The sequence below is a fragment of the Panthera onca genome, chromosome C2, assembly GCF_046562875.1.
Source record: "Panthera onca isolate mPanOnc1 chromosome C2, mPanOnc1 haplotype 2, whole genome shotgun sequence".
NCBI classification, from domain to species: domain Eukaryota; kingdom Metazoa; phylum Chordata; class Mammalia; order Carnivora; family Felidae; genus Panthera; species Panthera onca.
This window is the reverse complement of record NC_138347.1, coordinates 117,716,471-117,738,883: the sequence shown is the minus strand read 5'-3', so window position 1 is coordinate 117,738,883 and position 22,413 is coordinate 117,716,471. Positions and strand designations below refer to the sequence as shown.

At 37.9% G+C, this 22,413-nt stretch overlaps 1 protein-coding gene across 5 annotated transcripts in view; it reads right to left on the bottom strand.

The window, feature by feature from the left end:
- Positions 1-1,302: 1,302 nt before the first annotated feature.
- LOC144612776 (phospholipid scramblase 4-like) overlaps positions 1,303-22,413 on the bottom strand; it is a 77,183-nt gene continuing 56,072 nt past the window's right edge. The window contains exons 7-8 of one of the 5 annotated variants that reach the window (XM_081790129.1): positions 4,228-4,277; positions 1,303-2,019 (exon numbers count right to left, since the gene is read on the bottom strand). In XM_081790129.1, coding sequence (XP_081646255.1) covers positions 1,964-2,019; positions 4,228-4,277 — 106 coding nt within the window. In that variant the 3' untranslated portion in view covers positions 1,303-1,963. Of the gene's footprint in view, positions 2,020-4,227; positions 4,278-6,660; positions 8,233-21,117; positions 22,220-22,413 lie in introns of those variants that run through there. The other 4 variants (XR_014135241.1, XR_013549830.2, XR_013549829.2 and 1 more) reach the window with 4 other exon arrangements.

Below are 22,413 nucleotides of genomic sequence, written 5' to 3'. Positions count from 1 at the left end.
AAATAAACATTGACAAAAAAATTTAAATGCAACCATACTAAATTGGAGTGGTCCTAACCCAATGACTAGTGCCTTATAAGAAGAGAGAAATTGGAACACAGAGACAGACGAAGGAAAGCACCATGTGACAATGCAGGCAGAGAGCAGAGTGATGTGTCTATAAAGCCAAGGAGCACCAAGGATTGCTAGCAACCTCCAGAAGCCAGGAGAGAGGTATAGAAGTGATTCTTCCTCTGAGTCTGCAAGAATGAATCAACCTTAATAACACCTTTTCTTCAAATTTCTAGCCTCCAGAACTGTGACAGAATAGAATTCTGTTATTTAATGTGATCTGGTTTGTGGCAATTTGTTAAAGCAACCAGAGAAAATTAAAATAGAACGTGTGTGTGTGTGTGTGTGTGTGTGTGTGTGTGTGTGTGTGTGTAAGATTTCTATAAGTCAATATTGCACTTTTTTCTCTGTGGAAATTGGGAGAGTTTGCCTTTCACAAGTTTTCTGAATGTTCACATGTTCTATGATGTTGAAAATATAATTGACAGTGGTTTCAAAGAAACATTTACATGTTATTTTGTGCCCATGGATGTAGTTTATATGATTTTAAAAGCTTGTATTCAAGGTGCTTGCATGGCTCAGTTGGTTGAGCACCAACTTCGCCAACCTGAGCATGGCTCAGGTCATATCTTGCGGTTTTTGAGTTCAAGCCCCGCATCAGGCACTGTGCTGACAGCTCAGAGCCTGAACCTGCTTTGGATCCTGTGTCTCCCTCTCTCTCTGCCCCTTCCCCACTAGCACTCTGTCTCTCTTTCAAAAATAAAATGAACATTTAAAAAAAAAACTTAAAAAAGCTTGAACTCATTTATACCATCTATTCAAATTTTCTTTGATACATGAAGTGGAAAGTGGGTTGCATCTTCAAGAATACAGCAATAAAGAATGGAAAAGAATGACTGGAGTGTTTGGGGGAACACATGAAACCCAATCAAAATTATTTCAATATCACCTCAAGGAAGCACAAATAAAAATGATTTATCAAGAAGAAAGAGAATTTCAATCTTATTGAAGTAAAATTATACTAAAAAACATGGGGTGATTTTTAAAAAATATATCTCAAGGAACCTGGGTGGCTCAGTTCGTTAAGCCTCCAACTCTTGATTTCAGCTCAAGACATATCTCCTGGTTCCTGAGATCAAGCCCTGCACTGATCAAGTTCAGCATGGAGCCCACTTAGGATTCTCCCTCTCTCCCTCTCTCTCTGTCCCTCCCCCGTTCACTCACTTGCAAATAAATAAATAAACATTAAAATAAATATTAAAAATATTTATATTTCTCTATAAACAAACAAGTCCACAAGGTGTTTTGCAGGAAGAGAGAATCTAGAGCCAGAAAACTAAAAAAGTTACAGAAGATTTGGAGTTGAATTTACACAGTGAGGAATATAAGCTCATACTCATACATAATTTGGAAAGCTAATAAATTCAACCTTTGGAGTTCTAATAAAACAAGAGAGTTGAAGCACACATCAAATTGGTATTCTGTTATCATTTCATTCAACAGATATTTTAAAAGTATCCTGAGCCATCTCTTTGGGTTCCTTGGAAATCAAACTAAGGGACAAATAGTGGGGTAATGCCTCCATTTGAAAGCACTAAACTTAAATTGAAAAAAAACAACAACATTTTTTTAATGTATAAAAAAACAGGAATAACAAACCTGATTCAGAAACATGTGTTCTCTGTCTTACATGTAGGAAGCCATGGGTAAAAGAGACTCTGGGTTGCATATAGGTGATAGAAATTTCCCTCATGGCCTTAATAATGCAGTAATTCCTGCCTGCTTCCCAACTGGCCTCCACTTGCTCCCACTATACCTCTGTGTTATGGGATGCTATTCACTCTCATTATCAGTTCTTAGTTTCACATCTCTTCCACATTAATACTTTTCCACCTCTACTAAGCTCCAGGGGTTAGGTGAATATACCATATCTACAAAGAAAAGCAAAAAGAAATCGAAATCCTTGACCTGTAAAGAAAAAAAAAATGGGATTACTGTTATCTTCCATTTTTCTTTTTTTTTTTCAATATATGAAATTTATTGTCAAATTGGTTTCCATACAACACCCAGTGCTCATCCCAAAAGGTGCCCTCCTCAATACCCATCACCCACCCTCCCCTCCCTCCCACCCCCCATCAACCCTCAGTTTGTTCTCAGTTTTTAACAGTCTCTTATGCTTTGGCTCTCTCCCACTCTAACCTCTTTTTTTATCTTCCATTTTCCAAAAATACCTCAATCTTGCTACACTTTCTGGTAGAGAAGGGCAGAGGAAGGACAGGGAACAGAGAGGCTATGTGACACAGAGAGGCAGCCTAAATAGTTTGTCCAGCAGTAGACAGTTGTAAAGTGTCTTTAAGGCTCATATTTCAATAAAAATGTAAATCTACAAGACAATTTGAAGAAAACAAGTCTCATTAAATTAGTACATTGATTGGGCGCCTGGGTGGCCGCAGTCAGTTGAGCAGCCAACTCTTGATTTCGGCTGAGGTCATGCCCTCACACTTTGTGAGATCGAGCCCCGTGTCAGGCTCTGCGCTGACAGCACAGAGCCTGCTTGAGTCTCTCTCTCTCTCTCTCTCTCTCTCTCTCTCTCTCTCTCTCTCTCCCTCTATACCATGCCCGATCCAAGTGTGCTCTTTCTCCCTCTCCAAATGAATAACTTAAAGAAAAAAGGTTAGTACATTGATGTGTTCATTGAATTGTATGAGAAAGACTTTGTAAAGAGTAGTCCCATCATTTTACAGTGGAGGGGAGATAATACATGCCTATTGGACCAAAGAATTAAGATTTCTGAATGCATGAGAAGTGTACTGAACAACATCACAAGAGGAGGAACACGATAGCTTCATAAGAGTGCATCCAACAGACCTCCTGACTTTCAGTTTAATTTGTATGGAGTGTACCTGTCAGATGTACCAGAAGATGAAAACAAGTGCAGACGTTTCGTGGAGAGACTAGTGGAGAGACTATCCAGTTGGGCTGCAGAAAATCTGTGCTGATTCTTTCATTAATTTGGAAGAAGTCTGAGCTAAGCCAAGCACAGCGCTTGACACAGAACTAGCACTAAATTATTTGCAGAACAAAAGTATGAATCAAAGTAAGGAAGTAAAGAGGAGCACTCCTAGTTAAAATTACTATTACTTGTTTGGGGAAGTTTATGAAATAAGCAACCAAGTTACATTAATTCAAACTATAAATTATTTAAGCTAAAGAGAATAGAATCTGAATAGTATCAGTTGAAAATTTATCTTTCCTAAGGCACCTGGGTGGCTCAGTCGGTTGGGCGTCCAACTTCAGCTCAGGTCATGATTTCGTGGTCTGTGAGTTCAAGCCCCGAATCAGGCTCTGTGCTGACAGCTCAGAGCCTGGAGCCTGCTTCGGATTCTGTGTCTCCCTCTCTCTCTGCTCCTCCCCTGCTTACACTGTGTCTCTCTCTCTCTCTCAGAAATAAATAAACATTAAAAAAATTATTTTTTCTTCCCTGCTTTAAATTTCATTTACAGTCTTGACAATAGATTTTTGTAAATTACAACAAAATTACATCTTTATGTTTTGGAAAAAAACACCAAAAAAAGAATACAAACATTTAAGTTCCAGTTTGATCTGTGACAAACCTTTAAATCTTTATTCTTATTTGTCATTGACATAATGCCAATGCTCCTCTTTCAAAGAAATTTTGATGATTTAAGACTGAAGCTCCCATCAGCATAGTTTCTTTTATTTATTTATTTATTTATTTATTTATTTATTTATTTATTTATAAGATTTTTCTTTTAATTATTATGTTTAAGTAATCTCTACTCCCAACATGGGACTGGAACTTACAACCCTGAGGTCAAGAGTCTCATGCTCTGCCTACTGAGTTAGCCAGGCACCCCAGCCCAGTTTCTTCACATCTGAATCTCCATGAATTAGTATAATCCTGGCACTTTAGCCAATTAATAAGTACTTGTTGAAGATTTCACAACTGAATAGTAATTCAAATGAAACTTTTCAGCAACATGGAAAAGAAAACTTCTCTTTTGAATCTTTCTAGCTCCTGGTTTGATTAATTCTGTGTTATACTTTTTCAGATTACCTGGCCATCATTTCTGAGCTGATAGAATCAAAAATGTCTGTCAAATTTACAAAACAGTATTTCCTCCCAGTGTGAGAGTACATTAAAACATTCCTTACTTTGGATACATTCCTCTTCTAGGCTGTTTGGAAGCAGTGAATCTGTCCACCTATAAGAAAACAAAAGAATTCCCCACCTTTTCATCAAAGGATTCTTGATCTCCTAAAAAAATAAACAAAAAATGAAAGGTTTGCAGATATCCATAAATGTTTGACTCATTGAATGGCACCAAAAGAGAAATTTCAGTCAATGAAAGAGGAAGACACAGTTAAAACAGAGGGAAGAGGAAATGAGATTAATTCTGGAGTACTAACAATTACTCCATTAAGTCCACTCCAATGGACTCCAATGAGTCCATTAAAAGCAATGATAGCAAAACCAAAATGTAGGGCTGCTAAACGAACATTTTGGTAAGAGAAGTAAAATTTGGTATGACCCACTTGTTGAGTTCTAAAAATATATATATTAAAAATTTAGTAAACAAATTTTGATTGTTCTGTTTTATGACAGATTCCAGAGAATTGAAATATACTATACAAAAATGACTAACCAATCAAACAAACTAATACAGTGTACAAAATCAGTACTTCAAGAAGAGATCCATTGACTGTGATGGAAACTACTCTGACTTCTAGGGAATGTTGGTCAACCATGCAGATAGCCAGATACACAGTCACATCGAGTCTTGAAGGAAATACAGTAACCGACCCCTGGGTATGAATGTAAGAAAAGTGAACATCATCATCTCAGAATGAAGGCATTATGATTGTTTTTATTATTTGAATCAAGGGAAATATTTGGATTTACAATACTTACCTTTACTTTATGACTAAGCAAACTGCTGGATGTTAACAGGCAGAATCTAAATTATGTGAAGATGCCCTTTGCAAACATAAATATCTATCTCTCTTAGTGATAGATTAAGAAAGACATTAAGGTAAGAAAGCTGAGTGATGTGAACATTGCTTCTTCTTAATTTGGATATAGCGAATAAGTTACCAAGTTAAAGGGAAAGGGGTTTATAGAAATGAAATTAAAAAGAAATTATGTCCAAACCAGATTGAATCTTGCAGTGCATGAAGTGTATATCAAGAATCTATAGCAAATACCAGAAGAAATATGTGAAAAGCTCATCAAAGAATGAGAAAAACAATAAAGATTTGGCTCAAGGTTTCCAAGGGGGGAAAAGGAGTCAAAAGAAGTTTTTAAGAAAATCTGACAAAATCAACACTTGGAAGATTGTACTTTTCATGTAAAAAAGATAAAAATTTCATTAATTTTTGGTGTCCACCTTTCTATAAACTTACATGTTCCCTATTTAAAAGGCAGATAGAGGTGGTAGAAACATCATGTTCCTGAACATCTGCAGAAACTGGTAACACTTAGGAAGTAACTGTAGTCATTGATCTCTGGACAATGGAACCGGGGAAATTCTGCAGTTTCTTATGCTCAGTGTTGAAAACCATGAAACTGAGACTCCTACTAAACTAATACAATTACGTATATTTTGTTTGTAACCCTGAAACTTTACCTCTGAAAAAAAAAAAGGCAAACAAAACAAAATAAACAAACAAAAACCTCTGGTCAAAGGAATGACAATTCAGAAATGTGCTGTAAATTTCTCTCCGAGACAACTGATCAAAATGTAACATAGCATTAAAACAATTTTTTTTTTTAATTTTCCATAAAGTTTATTTATTTATTTTGAGAGAGACAGAGACAGCACGTATGGGGGAGGGGCAGAGAGAGAGAGAGGGAGAAAGGGAATCTCGAGCAGGCTCTGTGCTGCCAGCACAGAGCCCAATGCAGGGCTTGAACTCACTAAACCATGAGATCATGGCAGGGCCAAAACCAAGAACCAGTTGCTTAACTGACTGAGCCACCCAGGCACCCCAGCATTAAAACATATTTTAATGAAATATGGCACCTACGATATATTTTAAAATTCTAGTGGAGTACATCAACTAAGAATTGTTTATTGAACAGATACAGGGGTATCTTTCAAGCCCTCATTGTAGATGCATTTGGGCCTCAGCAACTGTCTAAAACCATGATTCTCAAAGCTGGCTTCCCCGTAGACTTACCCGGCAAGATTTGTAAAAATATCAGTGTTTGGGCTCTCTATCCACAAAGATTCTGATTTAATTATTATGGTGTGGACCCCAGAGACTAACGACTAGGTCTACCTCTAATATTTTGGGGAAACAAGTAAATGCTCTCTCCATCTCTTGTCTCTCTGTATTTTCTATTGTTCTTTTTGTTTTATTTATTTATTTTATTAAGGTCTGGCTTTCTCTGCTTCTGTATTCACATGACAGAAAACGGTCCCTGAGCCGATCATCTATGATAGAAATGCTGGTCATCTTAGGAAAGTATGGATGCTTTTCTAGTACGTATAGGTAAAGATGTAGAGAATGGTAAGTGGCTGGCTTTAAAAAAAAAAAAAAAAAAAAAAGCCCAAATAAAGCAGGTAATATAATACTGTTCAGTTATAGAGAAATTATCTTGGATCTCTAACTCTCCTTCCTATGCTGACATGTGAAATAGGACATTTCAACACAACTTCTGTACTTACATTTTCTTATAATATTTTTGAAAAAAGTATTAAAATTCGTAGGCACACTGAAATTTTACTAATAAAATCATTGTTTCCTTTAGGTGTAATTCTTTAGTAGTTTTCATGAATAGGCATATTTCTTCTGCTGTGCAGACATAGCACCCCTCATTGTGAACCATCCTGTTCCTGGATCTCAGTTTGCTTGTTAGCCTCACCGAAGGGGGTGGTGACAAGGTGGAGGGATGGGGACTAAGGAATGTGAGAGTGTGAGAGAGGGACATGATTTTTCTTTTTTTGACTACCTAGTAGAAACAAACCCAAAGCTTTCCTAAGTTCTAAGTAGATCTGCTAATCTTTAAGCAAGAGTTTTGTCATCTTTATTATTGTTGATGTCTCTCAGACTACAATATAATCTCCTCCCACATTATGTTCTTGAAACTAGTCCTTCCTTACTTTGTAATCTGTCATCAGAAGAGCATTCAGGTTTGGCTTTTCACAGTTCTGAAACCACGATTTGTGCCGTTAGAACAAAACACAATCTGGTTTTCTTTACTGCCATGGGCACTTTAGCCTACACCTCTGCATTCATTACTCTGCTGATGGGCCTTGGCAAAGCAGGGAGGGGTTTTGGCAGTGTCCTTGGTACAATCACAGCCTTCCAGGAACATTAGAAAAGCACTCATCCTGGCTTCGTTTTGGCCTGGGTCAAGCCATAGCTGTAGCCATTGTGTCACAAGGGACTATCACCCTCAATAAGTCCCTACTTGGAAGTTGTTCTCAAAGCAACTTGGTTGTGCTGTGATAAACAATAAACACTGTCAAGAATTGCAGCCCTGAGATCTTAAGGGAGTCTGACATTCTTTGACCAGTGGGTCTAATTACCATAATTTGAAGCTACCAGTGACGAACTAAGAGCATCACCCGTTCCTCCCTCTGCCCGTCTCTGCTTAAGAAGCATTAACTGACTTTGAAGTATTTCTGTTTAAAAAGTCAGGCACTCATCTTTCCCGGAACACCAGGATAATTGTTCACTTCCCCAACTGAGATTGAAATAAATGATATCGCTGTAGTTTGCAAAAAAGCAATTTTACTTCTTCATGAAAAAAACACCAGTTACTTCTCAATATAGTCCAACCATATTTTTTGTATATTGTTTTAAAATAATATAATTGCTAACCCTATCTCTTGGCACAAGTCTTTTAGCAATGAAAGAGTTGGGCAAAAATCACATGATGGAATCAAAAGGGGTTAATGAAAAGACTCTCACTTTAAGTTTTCAAAAAACAATACTTAATGATTACACAAGTCTTCAGGAACTCCTTTTGTATACTTTATCTTCAATCTTCATCAAGCTTAACTTAAATATGAGAAAACAGAGAGGTAAAATAAAAAATTTATGAGCTTGTTGTATGTTGTTGAATGAGTTCTTGAATGTTGTTGTAAGGATTCAATCCAAATACTCTGACTTTAAGTCTGGTGCCCTTTTCACTATGTCACGTGACATCCACTGAAAAACAAAGAAACAAAACCCTAATTAGTAAACTGCCAAAATCCACGCAAAATAAACAAAATTCCAAATGATTCCATACACTCCACGCTCAGTATGATTCAGTCATCTCACGTGGGCGGATGCAAACTTAATCTACATTAGCAGATAGATGTCCAGTGTCCAAGCAAGGAAGGTCCCAGGCAGTTCACCTGTCTTCTGCAATGCAAAGAACGTGTCTGAAATATCATTTAGTTCCCAGGGCCTCATCTCAAATAGAGCTGCAGAACGTAAAGTGTCTTAAAGAGTCAGTAGAGTGAGAGTGCATCTGGATATAGCTTCATTTGAAAAGCAGCTAAAGCCAGAAATATTTACACTGGAAAAATAAAGATTTAGGAAGAAGGAAGAATGGGCCAGTTGTTTTGAAGTATTTGAATTACATAGAAGTAACTTTGCATTGCAATGTGTTGGTGCTAAAAACAAGGAATAGAATTTTCAGAGGAGGACGAATGATGTTCCTTCAGTATACCACTTTCCAATCATTACAGCTCTCCAGAAGTTTCAAGGGACCACCTCACGAACAGGGTTCAAAGGGTGCCTGGCCAGTACATTGTACAGAAGATTCCAGACCTGCCCACCTCCACCCAGCTCCCAACAGTTTAACCCAAGAAGGAAAGACTAGAGAGGTTCACTTGTTAGTGCAAGAGATCATACCTAACACTTTGACTATAGAAAGAGTTTGCCTACAAATACTTATAATAATGATTATAATAATGCTACTTGCTGCTGCTGCTGATAATGAAGATAGGAAATTATACCAGTCATTTGAGAAGCTGAGTATAGCACATTGATTCTCTGGTTCTTTATCATTCTTTTTTTTTTTTTTTTTTCCAAAATAATACCCTTGGATGTTCAGGAGACAGACTGAAAAGCAGAGGCTCAGTTAATGCCCTCAATTTAGAACTACATCTCTAAGAGAGATAGTGCCCTTGAGCTAAAAATGTAATTCTTGGCTTGGAGTATCCTGGCAGAGATCAGAGCAGACAACTGCTCCTATATGCTGCTCTCCATTGAAACAAAGCTGTGTGATGCTCACTGAAACAAGTCTTGAACTGCTCTGCTCCGCTGTCTCAACAGGTCCCCTGGAACCGAGGATTTTGTAATACAGCTTTATATCTTTGCAAAGGTTCTGTGGCCTTTGAGTGCTTCTGCCTTTGTTGGGTGGTTTTGTAAACAGTGACTGGATGTTAGGTCCCCTGGGTTAGAGGCAGACAAGATCAGTCCTGCCACTCGACATGTGTGTGCCCCCTAGATGTCCTCCCTTGCAATAGTAAAATGTCAGTAATGCTTACCGCACTGGCTTGTTTGAAGGACTGAGGTAATCACATGCATAAAGGATTTAGCATGATGTATAACAAATAAGTGCCGAAAAGGTATTCGTTGTTTTAATCACATTCATACTCATTGTTTCAAGCAAGAGTGATTCCACAACCTCAGATAGTTCTGCGAAGAGTCCAACTACAGTTTTGTTGTAAACAGCTAAACCTTTTTGCCTATTGCTTACAATAAAGTAAGGTTTGTTGAACAATATGATGTTATATAAAAGTCATCGTAAAATATCAAATAAATACTTACAATAAATGCTATGTATTGGGATATAGAAATTGCTTCGTGTTAACTTGTGGCTTTTTATTTTATCAATTTCTTTGAAATATGGGAAGGTGAGAATAAAGAGACCTTGTGCAATTGGACCAAGATAAATATAGTTTCGGGTTCTGAAGCAGGAGCTTCCGGGAGGGTGATGACTGGAATTAGCTCCCTTCCCTGTGCCACCAAATCCTATGTGTCTGTTCTTCCTGAGTCAGATGGAAGCTGATGTTTATGGGAGTCTGCGGGCCACTGAGGCAGTGTGTTCCATAGTGGCCTTGGTGTGGAAGCTAATGCGCAACCATGAACTCTTGGGCCGGATCAGTCTCTGAAGCCAGGGTTCCTATACTAAAGCCAAGAAGAAACTGAATCATGGGCAGATCCCTCCTGCCTTGTGTGCAGGAGAATAAGAATAGAATGGGTCATCAAGAGGTTTTCTTGATGGGCACCTGGGTGGGTCAGTCAGTTAAGTGTCAGACTTTGGCTCAGATCATGAACTCGCAGTTCATGAGTTCGAGCCACACATTGGTCTCTGTGCTGACAGTTCAGAGCCTGGAACCTGTTTCAGATTCTGTGTTTCCCTTTTTCTCTGGCCCTCCCCTGCTCACACTCTGTCTCTGTCTCTGTCTCTCTCTCAAAAATAAATAAACATTAAAAAAAAAAAGAGGTTTTCTTGAGGTGCTACAGTAAAGAAAGGTTGACTTGCTTGCTTTTACTCTATCAGTCTCAGAGGAGAAGCCACAGACCCCATAGTGACCCATATGCCCTAGCAACTCTGATCTCCTCCCCTATTCCTCTCTCACTCACTTGCTTCTGCTCCGGTCACACTAGCCTCTTTCTGATGCTTAAATGTCAGAATCACACTCCCACCCCAGGATCTTTGCAATCATTACACCCTCTGTCTTTCTCAATTATGTAGTATACTTATTTTAAATTCTTATATTTATGAATGCATTTATTAAATTTATTTTCTGCCTCTCCCTCTTTTCGCCCATATTATCTTCATTAGTCCTAGAAAAGAAAAGAGTAAAAAAAATAAATAAAATTTTATGCACAATAGGGGCACCTGGGTGGCTCAGTCAGTTAAGTGTCTGACTTTGGCTCCAGTCATGATATCGCAATTCATGGGTTCAAGCCCCGTGTCGGGCTCTGTGCTGACAGCTCGGAGCCTGGAGCCTGCTTCGGATTCTGTGTCTCCTTCTCTCTCTGCCCCTCTCCTGCTCATGTTCTCTCTCTCTCTCAAAAACAAAATAAACATTATATAAAAAAATTTAAAAAAAATAAACATTAAATTTTTTTAAAAAAATTCCATGCACAATAGAGACAACTTTGGAATCACTAAATTCTATTCCTGAAACCTTTATTACACTATATGTTAACCTACTTGGATTTAAATAAAATCTTAAAAAAAGTAATACGTTTAACAAGAAATGGATAGAACCTTCATGAAGAAGACTGAAATTTCAATGCTTGTTGTAAAATATAGGAAATGTAAGCAATGCTTTTCAATGGAAAGACTCAAGATTTCAAAAATCAATACATTTAAAGTTAATATATTATTTTAATACAAAAAACACTTAACTTTTAAAAAATTGCTAAAATGATCTTCAATTACATGAAGAAAAAAACTAAATGCCCAAGAATAGCCCAAGAAAACACTGGAAATGTAGTTTAATATATAGTTCACAGTAATTGAGCTATTGAATATTTTTTTACAATGATTCAAATGATTTTGAAAACAATGTCTCTTAGCTTTCAATAGCAGATTTCTTTGTAAGCAGTTATATATACTCACAAATATATGACAGTTGTTAAGTTTGCTAACCTATTTTCTTTAAGAAAAATTTTTTTTAATATTTTTATTTATTTTTGAGACAGAGAGAGACAGAGCATGAGCAGGGGAGGGGCAGAGAGAGAGGTAGACACAGAATCTGAAGCAGGGTCCAGGCTCTGAGCTGTCATCACAGAGCCCGACACGGGGCTCAAACTCATGGAGTATGAAATCATGACTGGAGCTGAAGTCGGATGCTCAACCGACTGAGCCACCCAGGTGCCCCTTGTTAACCTATTTTCTACTCTGCTCTTGTTCAATTCTCATAATATGTTTCTTCCTATCATAATTATACTGTGATGAGTTTTAAATTTGGGGGACATAAGACTACCAGAAACAGGTTTGTTTATAGGCTCTAAAAATAAATAATGCAAAATAATAGAACATTTGAAAATGGCTACTTCCAGTGAATACATAGAATTTCTTTGCTTTCAATGTTTGTATATATTTTTCCTGTTTTTTTTTTTTTTTTTTAAGTTTATTTATTTATTTTGAGAGACACAGGGGCTCGGTGCTCTCAGCCCAGAGCCTGATACAGGGCTCAAACTCATGAACTGTGAGATCATGACCTGAGCTGAAATCAAGAGTTGGATGCTCAACTGACTGAGTCACCCAAGAGCCCCTATATTTTTCTTGTTTAAGTGTATGTTACCTGTGGATTTGGTGCCTTCCATGTTATTATGACAAGAAAGAAACTGTCCGTTCCCCACCCACTGAATTTAGTCAGATATTTTAGTCAGAAGTCAGTCAACTTCTCCAGGCCATTGATTCTTGTTAGGTTCGTAATGGAAATATTTTCAATATTTTTCTGATTGTGAAAATGATCCAGACATATTATAAAGATTGAAACAACACAGAAGAGAGGGAGCTAATGTGTCAGATGGAAACACACTCAAACACACACAAATGCAGGATAGAAGAAAGGGCCCAAGGCATTCTTAATTTCAAGAATATATTTACCATATACAAAACAAACAAGTCCAGTCTGGAGACATGTGAAATTCAGATGTGGTAGCCTGGTCCTGTTGACTCGATCTCAATTAGCAGACATGTGCCAATACACTGTGCCAACCTTTGGACCTTAGGCCATATAGATAGATAGATAGATACAGATAGATACAGACAGACAGCTATTTCCAGATGTATAGATATTTCTTTCTGGATTGAGAACACGCACCAGAAACCACCTAGCCTTTTGAAATGTCCACCTCCAATATCTTCAACTCTTTCTTTTTTCTTTCTTTTGCTTAGGCAAAATTTAGGCTTTGCCCCTGATCTGAAAAAAGTACTCTGTTGTCTCCGTTTCTCCCTATACACCATGGAGACTTTTCTCTTCTTCTCAACTGAAAAGCATTTCTATCTTATTTTCCATTCATTTCTCAACTGCTTGCAATCTGGCTTGCTTTCTTAATTCTCCATGGAAATGATTCTGGCATAGTTCACGAATGACCTCTGTATTTCCAAATTCAATGGAAACAATTAAGTCTTTATTTACTGACCCCTCATGGCTCTCTGCTCCTTGACATCACACCCTCCTGGTTCTCATACTTTTGCAGTTCTTTGCCTCTTTCACAACTCCCCCCCCCCGCCCCCCGCCACATAACCTCTAAATGTCCATGTTCCCTAGGATACATTACTTGACAAATCCTTGTTGGGTAATCTCACCTTTTCAAATGTTTTCAGTGACTACCCTTGTATTGAAATTCCCAAACCTCTTGATTCCACAGAGAGCCCGTCCTCAGCTATAGACTCATATATCCAATTGCTTACTAGACATTCCCATCGGGGCCTGGCAATGGCATCCCAAATTCAACAGATTCAAAATAAAATTGATTTTATCCCAGGCATGTTTTCCTATGTTTCCTGTTTTGATTGGTGGTACTATAATGCACTTAGCTAGAAATCAGGAGTTTTCCTTGAAACTTACCTTCCACTAATTAACATCTAATCAATTGCTACATGTGTGTAGATCTTGCCTCTTAAATAATTGTCCTGTTTTCCTTCTTTAATACCACAAAGGTATGCAAACTGTCTTAATGATTGTCTTAATCATTGTCTTAATGATGTCACCAAAACACAATTCAAACCACATTAGTCCCCTGTTTAAATCCTTCATTGCCTTGGGGCACCTGGGTGACTCAGTCAGTTGAGCTTCTGACTTCTTTCTTTCTTTCTTTCTTTCTTTCTTTTTCTTTCTTTCTTTTATTTATTTTTGAGAAAGAGAGACAGACACACACAGAGCGTGAGTGGGGGAGGGGCAGAGAGAGAGGGAGACACAGAATCTGAATCAGGCTCCAGGCTCTGAGCTGTCAGCACAGAACCCAACGCGGGGCTCGAACCCATGAACCGTGAGATCATGATGACCTGAAACAAAGTCGGACATTTAACAGACTGAGTCAGACTGAACAGACTGTTCCTCTTTTCATATCATCCCCTTATTTTGGAATCTTCTACTTCCATCCCTCTTCTATTTCTGCCCTTTACCTGGGTAACTCCTATACAAATCTTGGCTCAGGCCTTACTCCCCAAACCTTTCCAACTCCTCTCTGCTATTCTTCCTTCATCCCATTGGGTTAAATCCTCTTTTTATGGATCCTCCGGCACCTCTCCCTATGATCATCCTCACACCGTATGTTACAATTAGCTTTGTGGGCTCATGGGTAGACTGTGTCCAAGGTGGCACCTGTGTAATCCCAGTTCTTAGCACAGTGGCAGGCACATGGTTGGATTCAATACATATCTTGGATGGACAGATGTATGGTATCTTTTACTAGATTTCTTGAATAGTCACTTAGTGAGTGCCAACTAAATGGAAAGTATCACAGGCATTATCGTCGCCAAGGACATACTGTTTGTTCCATTTTTCTAATTTTCACCTCTTTTTGATTATATTAAGATCCAAGAACATTTGAAAATGTTTTGAAAATGAATTAACAATACACTGAAAACTAACGATCCACTGAGGACATATTTGTTAAACAATGTTTGTGTGTCAGCTGGTGTGGTAATTGCTTCCTCCATTACTTTGGTACACATCCAAAAAGGAGGTTAAAACCATTGTTTTATTTAACCACGTTTACACATTCCTGTTCCTTTACCTTGTAGAAGTTTTCAACAAACTTAGAACGTTCTTGGACATAGGAGCAACTATGATACAATCTACCACAAAATTAGCCATGGCTGGACATGATCTAATAATATCCATTATATGTTTATTTTACATTGTAATATTTATTTGTGTTCTGCCAGACCTGAGCCAAGTCTTAAATAATCTGCTTAAATGATTGGCTTGAGTAAATTGAGTCATGCCTGAGCTTCATACTGGTCAAGAAAAAAAAAAAAAAAAAAAAAAAGGAGATGTATTAACAACTACATTTCATATGTCTTTAAAAATAATTGTAGAACAAAAAATTAGTTTAGGTAATGATTTAAAGAAAACATTTTATATGAATCATATCATTAAATTCAGAAAAATATGATTTTGGGGGACATGCTTTTGATATTCCTGATGACTCTGAATACCCCGGACTGGAAAATAAACTCTTCACTTTCTCATACCAGCGGGTGGGTGCTAACATCATCATGCTTTTCAGATCAAGAAAACCGGTGTAATCCCTCTGCTGCTCTCTTAGATCTACGATGTCTTAATAATAACTGGATGATAATGCTGGATGCCATAGCTGAGAGATGCAATTTCACTTTTAGTTCTGCATATCCACAAAAATTTTGTGTTACCACTAAAGATCTTAGGATTACTAGGTACACAGATTCCTGTCACGTTCTTTCTCTTTGATTTTCTATCTGTCCCAACATATACTTTTTAAAAGACTTATTTCGGTAGATTTTTCATACCATAAAAGCCACTCTTTCAAAGTGTGCTGTTCGGTGGTTTTGGTATATTCAGAGAGTTGTGCAACCATCACCACTGAGCAGAGATAATAAGCCCCAAACACACAACATTCTGGCTGTCATCCCAGCCCATCCCTACTCTTAGGTTCCTGGACAGCTAACTCTTAAATTCCATCTCCATCTGTTTCCTGACCTTTGATCCTTTTTCTCATTTAACACTTGCTTCTACCCTGGAGACCTGGCATTTGTATTTTGTCTCTGATTTCTGACAGTCATTAAGGACTTTGACTTAGAATTGCTTGCCAGCTCTCTCTCACCAGTTACTTCTGGGACCTCTCTTGCTTTAGCTGTTCTTTACAAATCTATCCATGCATACAACCCACCCCAACCACTCCAGCCAGTTAGCTGTTTCCCAGAAGAGGGTCATTCAAACACTTGGCTTCCAAGTTTTGTTTCTTGGGACTCAGCTCTTGATGAAGTTATAGCAACATGAATGAGCTCAGAATCTCTCATATGGCTTGTGAATCAAGAGCTGAAAGAAAATAGGGATCTTGTTTAGGAGAAATTTAGGGCATGCCTTCAGAAACTGGGAATTGCTTCAAAACCAGGCACATAAAGATATGAGGTACAACCTGGTGAGGCACAGATGAATTGCCTGTGGATCCTAATTCTAGATTACCCCTCAAGGCTTTGCATGGATATATACTGCTGATTCTTAGCACAGAATGAATCATATCTCAGAGTTCATATTGGAGATGAGAGGGGGTCTTTAGGGAGCCCTTGTAGTTGTCACTTTCACAGGGACATTGCTGATATTGAAAGGACAGGGGCCAGAGATGCTAGACCTCCTGCAATGCATAGGACAATCCTGCACAAAGAATGTTTGTTGGTATCCTGAATGACTTTGAATGCCTAGTGGGGGGCATGAAAACAATACGTGTTTAATTATCGAGTGTATCAAGTATTTCATCAGTCTGATAGGTTGAAGACTATGGACTTAAACCATTAACTGTCTGCAGTTCTTCTACCTTTGGCCTTACAACCTGCACTAACAAGTGACTTCGGTCACAAACCCTGCCCTGCCCTCCCCTCCTGGCAATGCCCTGAACATCAACCTGAATCCTGATGGGGAGATCCCTCTTTACCTTTCCCTCAGAATAAACTGGTTATGTGGCCCAGGAAGAGCTATGGTCAGACAGTTGTCCCAGCACCTCCTGAGCTAGCAAGTGAGTTGAAGTACAGCTAGACAGTAGGAGCAGGGACTCTGGACCCAGATCAGCTACTTTTGAACTCCAGCTTTGCAACTTACAAACAGACCTTGAGGAAATCACAAAACTTCCCCTTTCCTCAGTTGCTTTCTCTGTAAAGAATAGGCAATATTTGTACCTGTTCTAGAGGTGTGTTGCAGGATTAAATGTCAGTAAATATAAACTGCCTGTGAGAGCATCTAGTACAAAGTAGTATGTCAACTATTGTTATTCAGGAACCTGTATCACTGATGAATTATCCTCGAATAGGAAGGTCGAATGCCACGTCAATTCTCATCATTAGATGTGTGACTTTGGGCATTTCATTTCAGCCATCTGACTTTGTGTTTCTCATTGGTAAAACGAGATGAATAATTCATGCCCCTGTTATCCAACAATGACTTAAGGTCTATCTTGTAAAGGCTGGGGGCACACAGCAGCAAGCATCGCATAATGCACATGGGAACTCAGAGTGTCAGCAGGAGCATGAGTCTCCTGTTTTTGCAATTTCCTAGAGGAGTGTGCTTGGACAGCGGGGCTGGGTACTGGCAGAAGTACTCGCCCTTTGCTGCTGTCTCTTTTTAATGGAGTGAACATAACAGTGATCTTGCTCAGGGAATAGATACCTTGAACCTTGGTGCCAGTTTTTTAATGATGTACCAGAAAATCCAGCTTTCTAGGACCTGGAGACAGTGGAGGAAGTTGCCATACTACCCAGAGAGAGAGGTCCACAGGCAGGAACCAGTACTCCTGTTTTTCTGTACAGCAGTGACAGATAAAACGTAGATAGATTTTTTAAACTGTTAAGCACTATGTACATTAAATTTATCTATGAATATCAACAAGTAATGGTGAAAGATTACCATGAAGAATACAGTATGTGGAATATACAATGTCCATGACATTATGTTCTTTAATCCCAAATACATAACTTTTGTTTAAACAAGAAATATTTCTGATCTTGAAATGATTTTTATGGTTAATCAAACTTGTGCTTGGCAGCTCACAGCTGAGATGAGGAATGAAACTGATGGCCAAGAGGGGAAAAATAAAGAAGAGAAAAAAAAAGTGTTTCAATTAGTGTAATTCTTGTTCTGAAACTAATAGCAAGATTTCTAAATCATTAATTTTCATAATTCTTCTTTAGTAATACACGTAGTTATTTGTAGAGTCACCAGAATAAAATTCACATGTGTAATTTACGTGATGCTGGAACTTGCAATAGAAGCTTAATTTGCAGGACTACATTTCAGTGAGGAAACTGAAAATAACTTGCTCCAAACCCAGGAGCTGATAAGTGATGGAGCCAGGACTCAGATCTACATTTATTACATTCCGAAGCCTGTAATTGCCTAAACCAGACAGAAATGGGGAATACTTCGCTTGCTTCAATATTTAGAGTGATACTGTCCTCTGGCCAGGACTGGCTTCCAGGACCCCAGAGCAAGTGCAATTGCCCAGGGCACCACATGTGGCTTAAAGCCTACTGTTGCCTCCTTGAAATTCTTAATAATTTTAATCAAGGGACCTAGCACTTTCAGTTTGCCCTGGGCCCAGAATTATGTAGCTGGTCCTGCTTCTGGAAAAGTCCTGCACAGCTTTTTAAAGAGTCTTCGTGTTTGCAATGAGTGTCACAAAATCTAGACTTATCAACTAGCAAAATTGTTCCTGAACATCTTTGGGAGTGACTCATTTCTTTTCATTTTGGTAAAACAGCTTCACCTCTCAGACATCAGTTTTCTCTTTTTCTTTCCTGGAATTCTCCAAAGAAAGGCACCCCACCGGTTTTTTCTATAGTTATCTAGAATGATCTTTTGGCTTGAGCAAACCACAGGACTTGAGACAAATGTAACTTCCTCTAGTTTCCTGAAGGGATATGTTGACCCTTCTCAGCAGTTATCTTCAAAATACAAAAGCTGAGAGATAGGAAGAGAGAGAAACTATAACACTGTTTCTGGACTGTCTTCTACCTAGAAAGAGTGTATTAATCTCTCATTGTGTTCCTACAGCACCTGATATATACCTTGTTAATTGCCTTTATCACCTGGGACAGGTTTAATTGAGTTTCTCCTCTAGTAGACTACTTTAAGTAGTAGAACATATTTTTGTTCATTTTTCAAATCTTTGGAGCACCAATATTTAACAATATTTTAGTGAAGTGTTTGGTGAAATTAAATGAATTGCCAAATTTCTCCCCATATTTCATGACTTTGGCAATTACATATTTCAATCCCAATTGTTTGTTTTTCATTATGAGTTTACGTGAAAAATTGTCCCCTCCAAAAACTTAATGAATCCCCAAAATTGATGTGTAAGTGCTTCATTACCTAAAAGCAATGTTTCCAATTAGTTTCTGCCTCTGCTGCCTCTGGGTTTTATTTTCCCAACACGATTTACCTAAAGCTTTAGCTGAAGAGAAAAATGAGCCACTGATTAAATTAATGTCTTATCATAAGACAAAGTGAATTACTATTAGCCTAAATCCTTCTTCAACAGCATTTGACAAAAAGTACTGCTAGTTATCTAGCCAATGCTAGATAAGGACATATTCCAACTAGAGTTGGAATATGGCACTCACATTAAACAAGAGTATCTTTTGAAAGACAGTGTGGTTGAGGTCACCTTTCTTGTAGAAGAGGAAGATTTCTGTGCATCAGAGCACGTAATTTTCAAAATGGATAGGATCAGGGTCCAAACTCGCCAATCAAAATCCTGTGAATCTTTAAAAAATTTAAGAGGAAATAGCAATGCTAATCTGACAGTGTTCTTTCAGGAAATAAAGCATGATTAGCATACTGCTCTGCTAGGGCTGCCATAATAAAATGCCACAGACTGGATGGTTTAAGCAACAGAAACTCATTTTCTTATAGCTCTGGAAGCTCAAGTTTCAAGATCAAGGTGTCCTCAGAGTTGGTTTCTTCCCCACCCCCCCACCTTGTTATTATTTTTTAATGTTTATTTGTTTTTGAGAGAGACAGAGCATGAATGGGGATGGGGCAGAGATAGAGAGGAAGGCAGAGAGACTCTGAAACAGGCTCCAGGCTCTGAGTTGTCAGCATAGGGCCTGACATGGGGCTTGAACTTGGGAATGGTGAGATCATGACCTGAGCAGTCGGACACTTAACTGACTGAGCCACTCAGGCTCCCCCCTCAAAGTTGGTTTCTGATGAGAACTTTCTTCCTGGCTTACAGATGGCTGCCTTCTGTGTCCTCACCTGGGTTTTCTTCTGTGCACATGTGGAGAGAAAGAACTCTCAGGTATCTCTTTCTTTTTATAACACACCAGTCCTATTGGATTAGGGCCCCACCCTTATAACCTCATTAACCATAATTACCTCTCTAAAGGCCCTATCTCTGGGGCACCTGGGTGGCTGTTGTTAGGTTAGGTGTCCAACTCTTGATATTGGCTCAGGTCATGACCTCATGGTTCCTAAGAACAAGCCCCATGTTGGGCTCTGTGCTAACAGCACAGAGCCTGCTAGGTATTCTCTCTCCTTCGCTCTCTGCCTCTCCCCCATGTGCACACAAGCTCTCTCTCAAAATAGATAATAAATGTTAAAAAAAATAAAAAAAATAAAGACCCTTTCTCAAATACAGTCACACGGGGGGTTAGGACTTCAACATATGAATTTTGCAGGGGCACAGTTTGGTCCATAACAATCCCTAACTGGTTTGATGAAGTCAGAACAGAGGTAGGTTGGGGTCAGCTTGCACAGGCTCACAAGAACCAACTGTGAGCATCTCTTCCTAACTCTGCACTCAGTGACTTAAAATGTGCTTAAGTAGGAGTACTGACACTATCAAAACCATCAACCACTACCATTCAACATCATTTAAGATACATTATCACTGAATGCATAATCATATATAACAATCACCATTATATAACAACAAAACTAAATAATAATGCCAACAAGCATTGCAGGTATACGTATTAGCGAAACACTAAACATTTGGAAATTGCCAAACAAATAAAATCTTATATGCATTCTCTCTGACTAAATTTACTTTGAATATTGTGTTCCACTTGACTAATGAAATGGATTTTATAAATAAAACAACAGATGCATTGGTTTTTCCCAATATTTAATTGTAAAAATTTTCAAATACACAGAAAAGTTGAAATACATTACATCAAACACTCATATATCCATGATCTGGATTTTACAATGATCATTTTACTATATTATATTTTACTATATTATATTACTATATTATATTCATTATATTATAATGAATACTATATTATAATGAATACTATATTATACATAATACTATATTATTATATTATATTACTATATTATATTCATTATACTATATTATATTATTTTACTATAGTTGCTTCATCATCCATCTATTCCTTCACCCATCAATCAAAGCTTAATTTTTTTTTACGTATGTCATAGTGAGTTGAAAACACCAATACACTTCTACTAGATACTGCAGCATGCCTGTGATTAACTATTATCCAATATTTGTATTGGGTTCCTTTTTTTCTTGAAAGGTAAAATTTCTGTATGGTAAAATGGATAAATCTTAAGTGTACCACATGTTGAGTTCTTACAAATATATTCACTTGCGTAACCTACACCATTATCAAGATAACCGAACATTAGCCTCGGCACTGAAAGCTTCCTCATGCTCCTTCCAAGTAGAGTCCTGCCCCACCCTTTACTGGCAACAACTGTTCTGATTTTTTTCTTACCATAGAAATTTGTTGCCTATCAAATTATTGATTCTATACATGGAATCATACAGTATGGACTCTAGATATGGAGCTTTTTTTCTTTCATTCAGCAGAGTATTTTTGAGATTAGTCCATGCTGTTGTATGTACCAATAGTTCATTCTTTTTATTACTATGAAGTGTTTCGTTGTTTGAATACAGTACAATTCTTTATCTATTATCTTCTCACGGAAACTCAAGCTCTTTCCAGGCTTTAGCTGTTATGAATAAAACTCTCTAAACATTTTGTACAAGTGTTTTTGCAGACATATGTTTTCATTTCTCTTAGGAATTGAATTACTGTGTCAAAAAATAAACATATGTTTAGTTTCATAAAAAAATTGCCAGAGCTTTTTCCAGTGTGGTTGTACCATATTATATTCCCATCAATAACGTATGAGAGGCATAACTACTCTACGTTCTCTCCAACAGTTAGGTCATTAGTTAACCCATTCTTTTTTGTTTTAACCATTCTGATGAGATGTCTGGGTATCTTTTCATGATTTTAATTGACATTTTCCTGCCATAAGCAATACTGAACATTTTTATGTGCTTATTGGACACTTGTACTTCTTGGCCAAATGTCTGTTGAAATATTTTGCTTACTTTGATCCATTTTTTGTCATTTAATTATTAAGTTTTAAGAGCTTTTTAAAATATATCCTGACTACCAGTCTTCTATCAGATACATGTTTGTTAATATTTTTTTCTGAGTAACCTATACATTTTTAAAAATGTCTTTTAAACATTTTTTTTAACATTTTATTTATTTTTGAGACAGAGAGAGACAGAGCATGAACGGGGGAGGGGCAGAGAGAGAGGGAGACACAGAATCGGAAGCAGGCTCCAGGCTCTGAGCCATCAGCCCAGAGCCCGACGCGGGGCTCAAACTCACGGACCACG